A 7,800-nucleotide genomic window follows, 5' to 3' on the forward strand; every position below is an offset into this window, starting at 1 on the left:
CAAACTACTAAGGGTTGTCCTATCTCTGCATGCACAGTACTGCACAATGCATCTACTACATGATACACCCATTTCGCATAAATCAGTCAATTTGAAGTTATATTATCTACATCTTTGTGGTATATTTCAGTTCTGTTTATAGCACACTCTGATGAAATATTTAATGTGTAAAGTACAAATTGTGCAATAAAATCAAATGTAAGTCAGTGAATTGTGAAAAAGCTTTTATTCCAACTAAGGATGTTACTTTCCCTGAGAAGTTAGCGTACAGCGTTACACAGGATGATCTACAAAATGTAGACTGGTCACAGTTAAAATCCCAGTTTCCTAATTATTCAGGCATACAGGATCTGTCAAAATGACAAAAAACACCACAAAGTTAGTGTTGTAATAGAAATAATATGCAAACTCAAAAGGCACTACCTTTTATTTCCTCCTGCAGCCTTTAAGGCACACACTTTTCATTATAACAGGCTCAGGTCCTAATCTTCTCAAGAAGTACCCACTGTGCATCTGCTCTTTTACCCCCTTTCATTTTCTGTGCGTCAGAGCTACAATCCATCTTTCTGACGTTACCTATTCAAAGTCCCAACAGAGGTTTGATTGCAATGAGCAACTCCCACTCTGTCTGATTTTTTTTCAAACAGTTTAACAGCTGTGGATGTTCATTCTGTTTAAGGAAAAAGAGCTGACAACAATTCAGATGCTGAATGGTTCACCGTGACCAAATATTTATTCGCCGGTGCAGTCTGACTTAGAGTGAAACTGGTTCAAAGGAAGTGATAGGCGCCAGCTTTTACCACTTTACTTCCCACATTCTGATTCACAGTTTCAATGAAAGCGTAGGCTCCTTTTCTACCAGCTCACATTGTAGTGACATCCACAGAGTCATGTATGTCAATCACCTGAAAGCCCGGGTTATCAATCCCCCTCTTTAGCTGGTTATTGTGATTTTCTTGGCTGTGGTTGTTGTGGTTTCTCTGGTCTACGTCGGCCTCAAAGCAGTGGACGCAGTGTGGAGTGGTGACCCGGACGCTCTTGGAAAAGTTAGAAAAATCCACATGGTACTTTCCTGTCTTGGTGCGGGAGATAATCGGCAGAAAGCTGTATCCCCACTGGATCTCCTGTGGGATGTAGGAAGTTCGGACCTGACAGGAGGAGCTGGTGGACTCGGCTGTCCCATCCAAAAAGACCACCAATTCAAAGTCCTGCTGAGGAAGGGTGTCAGCCGACAGATCAAAGAAAGGACTCGATCTGTTAATCACATGGTACAGGGTCAAGGGGCAAACAAAAAACAAGTTATCCTTGCCAGCATCAACCATGAAGTCAATATCCACCTGCTCCAGGATGATGGTCTCGCCATCCGGTGTGGTCGTTGTCCTCAGCAACTTCCCATAGATCTGGCTTCCGATTAGTAAGGTCTTTCGAAGGTTGGCCACTCTGATCAGGAGACACAGACTTCCTTTCTTCAAGCAGATGACAGCTGTGTGGCTGAAGGTCACAGTCTTTGCCCTTTTCTTTGGTAAGGAGATTTTAGCTAGGATGATACCACACATGAAGCAGTTGATAAAAACCCCAACTAGAGACTGGATGACAATTAGAGCCACCGTGCCAGCACAGTGGCCAGTCAGTGCTCTGCCTCCATACCCAATGGTGGTCTGGGTCTCTAACGAGTACAGGAATGCCGTTGTGAGCCCGTTAACGTTGTCTATACACTGGATGTGTCCTTCAGTGCGGTTCTGTCCAGCGAGATCCCCGTTGCTCTTTGCAATCCAGTACCACAACAGGCTGAAAATGAACCAGCTGCCTGTGAACACAGCCACAAACAAAAGGAGAACAAACCGCCAGCGAATCTCCACAAAGGTGGTCCAGAAGTCTACCAGGTACGCAAACTGGTTACTGTACTCGATGTTCCCGAACTCAATGTTGCAGTGCCCGTCTTTGGTGACCAGGCGGGTTCTGTGGTTTCGTTGTCCAGCTGGCTGGTTGTGACCCTGGAGCAGCTGGAACATCCTGGAGCTGGAGGAACAAATACAGTTAAGTATTAGAGAGTACAAACTCTCCTCTAGGGAAGTTAATGCTTGCAAAATCACACATGCAACACCTACACATTCAGAAAAAAAACCCTCTCAGTTGACATATTTCTACCTTTATTATCGCTATGACCTTTAGCACCTTTAGTCTTCTTTCAGATAATTCCACCTTTAGTACCTTTATTCTACTGTTTGATAATTCTACTTTTATTACCTTTGTTTTACGTTTGTCAGGGGTTGTTTTTAGTATTGTCTTTTGTACCTTAAAAGGTCAGACTTGTATTTAAATGAACTAGTTTAAAAATTTGCAAAATCAGGTACATGCTGCCCCTTATTTTATAATATGCTTTTTTTCATCTTACTGATGGCTCAAAGCTCCCACAACTACAAAGCAGATACAGAATGAAACTTGTCAGAGTGTAAAATCTTAAAATCTAAGCATTAAATGTTTTGTATTTGACCAAACAAAGACTCTTTCCTGATATTGCACCTAAAATCTAGAAGAAATGGTACTGTACTAAAAGGTACACACAGTTACTTTAAGGTAAAATAATTAGACCAAGAGAGTAGATTCACGTTCACTGTTCCGCTGGGACAGAAACTGAGTGTACTATCGTTTAACGTTATCGTTAGAATGAGGAGAAAGTTAGCTGAGACCTTACACAGATAATATTTAAAAAAACATTTGACAGATTTAATGTCCACATAGACAAACAGGGCAAACGTCAGTGTGTTACACTAGTGATCTGTGTTTCCATGCATGTCTAACTACCAAGAAAATCTAATTTAAAGACTAAAACAAATAATGATTCGATTTTGATTAACAAGTATTTTCTGCGCTGGCCTGTTGCTCATTCCCGTGTGACACGGAGCTCCATTATCATTATAAATCTATTAGAAACATCAATTAACCACTCAGTTTATTACCACAAACACACACACTACATTTAATTTAGATTTAATCACACATACACATGCCCTGCTGCTGTAAATACTAATTACAGGAATTTGTAACTGAGAATAGTCCCTCCACAAATCCACATTTACACCTTTAACTGTTTAAAAAAAACTATGATGCACAGCAAACTACTGAACCTTTTTTTAAATAAAAGTGTAATGCATCTTATGGATTTTAGTTTTCTTTATGAAGATTTACAAATAGAGCAATAAAAAAAAAACAGGTTTTGAGCAGAAATATATGAGCAATATGATCATACAGTTTTAGCCAGTTTTGTTAATTAAGGCTTTGTGCTCAAATATGAGATATTATAGTATTTTTTTTTTAAATTGTAAAAAGAAAATGTATAGATTCCTGTCAAGTAAGGTGACCCAGACTCATTTCTTGCACTGTAAATTACATTTTGGCCCCCCAATGTTTTCTTCAGTAGAAAAAAAGACCACTCACAGATGCATTGTTCTGGTCTTCTTATAAAACATGTAAAACCTGCACCAGGCTCGTTCAACCTTGACCATACAGCCTCAACCAGTAAACAAATGTCAGAACAAGACAGAAAAGGGGGACTAAAATTTAGAGATCGAGGGTATAACAGGTAGAGAATTTCCTTTCTTATCATTAGAATAGAAGTATTTCCAAGATAATACATAACCTATGTATGCACAAATACATTGTACTTATTAACTGATCTGAATGGTCGTTAAATAGCAGAGTATGTACCGTGCAGCGTGTACCGCGTGGTCCACTTTGAGTGTTGCATAAGACGTACTGAATAGATTGCAAAAAGGACCCAAAACTTTAAAAGTTACATATTTTTGGACTGAAGTTTACCCCACATTGAAAATAACCACAGGTTGTATCTTAAGAGCTATTTGTTCAACATTTAACCGTTTTAACAACTGTTTTTTTTTCAGTCATTCATGGAGGTGAATGACTGAAAACGGAGGTAATTTTCTTCCAAGCAGCTACAGTCGCCCTAAAAACACTATGGATAATATATATATATATATGTGTGTGTAAAATAAGTAAAGCTTTAGATCTTCAGTTTTGTAGAAAAATAGAAAAGTTTTGTTGGGACATACCTGCTCCGTGAGACCATGGGCCCAAAGTGCTCACTGGATCTCTGCAGGACCTTCAGACTCCTTTCTTTCAGCAAGTGGCCATGGAGGCGTTGGAAAGATTTTAATCCACAGTGAAATTTCCTAATCCCAGCCACATGCCACCATGTACACTGGCTCCATACACTCAGAAGAGCCAGCCAGGGAGCTCCCAGTGGCCGTCAGTCCTCTGAGACCGACAGAAGGACTCTCTTCTTCAACCCATCAAAAAAGTTTAATAACACAACCTCGGGCTTCATCGGGAGTGGGCTCGCCTCGGCTGCAGCAGCTTTTGACAGTGTAGATTTGGGGACCAGCACGAGGAGGGGGGAATGTTCGGGAAGTTTGGTGTAAAAGGCCTCGACGCCTTTGTGTGGCTGAAGGTGCGTCTATTGAAGAGGCCTCAGTGACCGGTGCAAGCACTCATGCTGTTTTGTTTTCAGCCCTGAGAACATTTGAGATTTACGTCAGGCCTCACAAAGAATTCCCTCAGTTGCATTTCCCCTGGTTCCCCTCCCCCTCTTTGAACCTGCAAGGCTGCCTCCCATTTACATCAGAATGAAGAGCTGCAGGGCAAGAGTGTCTGCAATATTCTGCTGGCTGCAGGAGGACCATTTTCATATCTGTGGAGCAGATTACCATGATCTGTGATGCTGAATTGATAAGCCCACCCCAACCCCAGCAGTGATGAATATAAATGCCACAGCTGCATGTAAGTAAAGGGAGAAGGAAGTGGATGCAGAGGGTCTGCAATTCAGATAGAATCTTACAGGCTCCTGTGGCAGCCTAATTTAAAGAAAGTCATCTCACACCCAAGTGTGTTTAGCTCCAGGCGCTGTGCATTTCTAAACGTGCTGGCAGAACACATCTGCACATCACACTCTGCAGGTTCATTGAAGGCAAAGTTCAGCATTTGGGGAAATAAGCTCATTAAGTTTCTTGCCAAGAGTTAGAAAAAGCATGTCTGTATGCTCGATATGAGGGAAATACGACCCTCGACTGAGTTAGCTGTGCAAAAAGAATGGAAACGGCAAGAGGAGCACACCCTGGTTTAGTCCTCCACATCTCACTAATGAACGTTGATTCATACAAAAGGAGAACTGTGTGAATGTGAAACACTATGAAGCAAGCTGAGGTTAAAAGGTGATATATAAGTGCAGACCATTAACAATCATCACATTCTCCCAGCAGGACTCCAAGAAACTGCTGTGACCAACAAAGTCAGAGCACGTCAACTACAACTGTTCAGAGAAAATACTTTATTTTTATAGGTTTTATTTTTATTTTTACACCATTTTTCACTCTAAATGTGATACAAAGTGGATCTTTGCGTGAAGAGGGGGGAAGAGGAAGCAGAAAGAGTTCAATCCAAATCGCTTATCCAGGCCGAGGTCAAAGACACAAAAGTTCGTTCCCAGTATGCCCACCTGTGCAAATCAGGTAAATCCAATGATGACGAGTTCAAAGGTAAGGAAGCAGCAAAAAGACACAAAATTCAAAGAAAAGACGTGACACTTATTTTTTCAATGCAAAGGTTTCAGCCTTGTGGCCTTCAACTGCCACAGGCTAAGGAGGAAAACAACACTTTACAGTTCCTCCATGGAGATCCTGAGATATATATAATCTCTCCAGCAGGTTTAGGCCCTACCCTGGGGCGTCCTCCTACTCGGATTTGCCTGGAAAACCTGGACACATCCAAGTGCGGGACAACATTGCTTGGAAGTGGGAAACCGCGGTTTCCTCTTGGAGCCAGAACTAGGAGGAGAGCATTTAAGGCAGTGTCTAATGGCCAGGCCTGGATGGAGCCGTGGACCCTGTTCACCACCCTCCAGGACAGGCACTGGGGTTGGGTGCACAGCGAGCTAGCGAAGGTTGGAGCCTGGGAGTGTTGATGGTCACATTGTAGATAGCTGCCTCTCCTTGAGCGTGGATCAGCTGGAGGTTTCTTCCTGTTAAAAGGGAGCTTTTCCTTCCCACTGTCACCAAAGTGTTTGCTCATAGGGGGTCATCTAATTGTTGAGATTTTTTCTCTCTTTTCTCTGTATTATTGTTGGGTCTTTAGCTTAAAATATAAAGTGCCTTGGGGTGACTGGTATTGTGATTTGGCACGAAATAAATAACATAAAATTTAATTTAATTCAGTTGAAAGGAACCAAAACAAGACAGACCAGACCAATCAGAATGGAAAGGAGCACAGACAATCCAAATAAACCATTTAATTTATTTATACTGGGTTCTGTGTCTGCTTTGGCTTTCCACATAAATTATGACAGATTTAATGAGCAGCTTTCTCAACATCCCTTAACTGTAAAATAAACCCCAATGGTTTTAATCGTGTGTACCCTGAGCTGATTTGATGACGGAGGGGGTTAAGTTCAGCCCGACAGCTCACTCATTACCATCTCTGTGATGAAAACATGATCCACTTTCAAGGCAGTTTATGAATTGCTTTCCGGTAACTTTGGTAGAGGGGCTTTTGTCGTAGCTCTGCTTTCATACTTACCTCAGAGGCAGTGAAGGAACCTGTTGGTGGGGTTTTGCCGGTGACTGACTCTGCCGTGCAAAATGATTCATTCTTTGCTGGTTTGCTGCATTGAGCGGCAGGAAGCTGAGATGTGGAGGATGCGGAGGTGTCTGGTCTGTGGGGAGCAGGGTGGTTCATAAACTCCTCTGAAGTTGCAAGGCGAAACCACAAATAATGCAAAATTGTTTTTCAGCGATGGAAGGCAACACTTGCAGGTGCAATTAGTCCCAAACTTGTCGCTGTGTGCTGCTCGTACTTCTTCTGCAGCACCTGGCAGTCCTCTTCACTGTTTTTAAAGAGGGAACAGCTGTGCCATCCTGAACGATCTGGTGCCTGTCTTAGGTGTGATAAATTAACCTAAACTTGTAGAGTTTTCTGTAATTTAAAAATTATAGATGGACTACTATGTGGGAACAGTGGAGCCCTGAAGTCAATCAGGGCCCTTCACCAGCACGTTTCTTAATAATTAGTGTCACTTTTGATCAAATTCACAACATGGTCCAATGGGGAAAGATATTGTATCATTTTTATGACACACCAAAAAATACATTTTACATGTTTTACGTGATGGCAAGCTACATTGTAGCCACAGCCGCCCCGGAGCAGCTGTGGCTACAATGTAGCTTGCCATCACCAGTGTGTGAATGTGTGTGTGAATAGGTGGATGACTGAATCTGTAAAGCGCTTTGAGGTCCTTAGGGACTAGTAAAGCACTATACAAATACAGGCCATTTACCATTATTGTATTTACGTAAGTGATCTCTCTATCACTATCTCTACCACTAATTGAAAACAACAAATGGTTCACCTCATCTTCAGTTTCTTCAGTTCTAAAACCACAAGATAAAGAGTCCAAGGTAGTGGGGGTTGTCCCTTAGACCTACTAGGGCCAGTTTTCGCCTTTTCCCCTTCTTATGCACCTCATCACTGTGGTGTACATCCTTCTTCCTAAAAAGCATTATTGTAGCCAGTTAATTCTCTCCCCTGACCTTACAGCAGTATTCTTTTTTTTTTATCATCCACACCAGTGTGACATTTTCCAGTTTGAAAGGTTAATTTTTGAATATATTTAGAATAAACAGATCCAGTCTTGGTATGAAAAATGAAAAGTCTGTTTTGAAACGTTCAGACTCCGATCTGGCATCCAGACCGCAGCTCCTGCTGCCTACATGTGTGCCCCGAAGAAATATT

At 41.8% G+C, this 7,800-nt stretch overlaps 1 protein-coding gene across 2 annotated transcripts; it reads right to left on the reverse strand.

The window, feature by feature from the left end:
• Window positions 1–780: 780 nt before the first annotated feature.
• Window positions 781–4,108, reverse strand: LOC309716055 (ATP-sensitive inward rectifier potassium channel 1-like). Of its 2 annotated transcripts, none has more exons than XM_082549629.1 (2): window positions 4,071–4,108; window positions 781–2,019 (listed from the first exon to the last, which is right to left on the reverse strand). In XM_082549629.1, the coding sequence occupies exons 1-2, from the start codon at window positions 4,085–4,087 to the stop codon at window positions 864–866; spliced, it is 1,173 nt and encodes a 390-aa protein (XP_082405755.1). In that variant the 5' UTR covers window positions 4,088–4,108; the 3' UTR covers window positions 781–863. The 2 variants fall into 2 exon arrangements, with proteins under 2 accessions (XP_082405755.1, XP_082405756.1); XM_082549630.1 differs by lacking the exon at window positions 4,071–4,108 and adding an exon at window positions 2,149–2,187.
• Window positions 4,109–7,800: the final 3,692 nt, after the last annotated feature.

The sequence above is a fragment of the Aulonocara stuartgranti genome, assembly GCF_965226115.1.
Source record: "Aulonocara stuartgranti genome assembly, chromosome: 10".
Taxonomy (NCBI): domain Eukaryota; kingdom Metazoa; phylum Chordata; class Actinopteri; order Cichliformes; family Cichlidae; genus Aulonocara; species Aulonocara stuartgranti.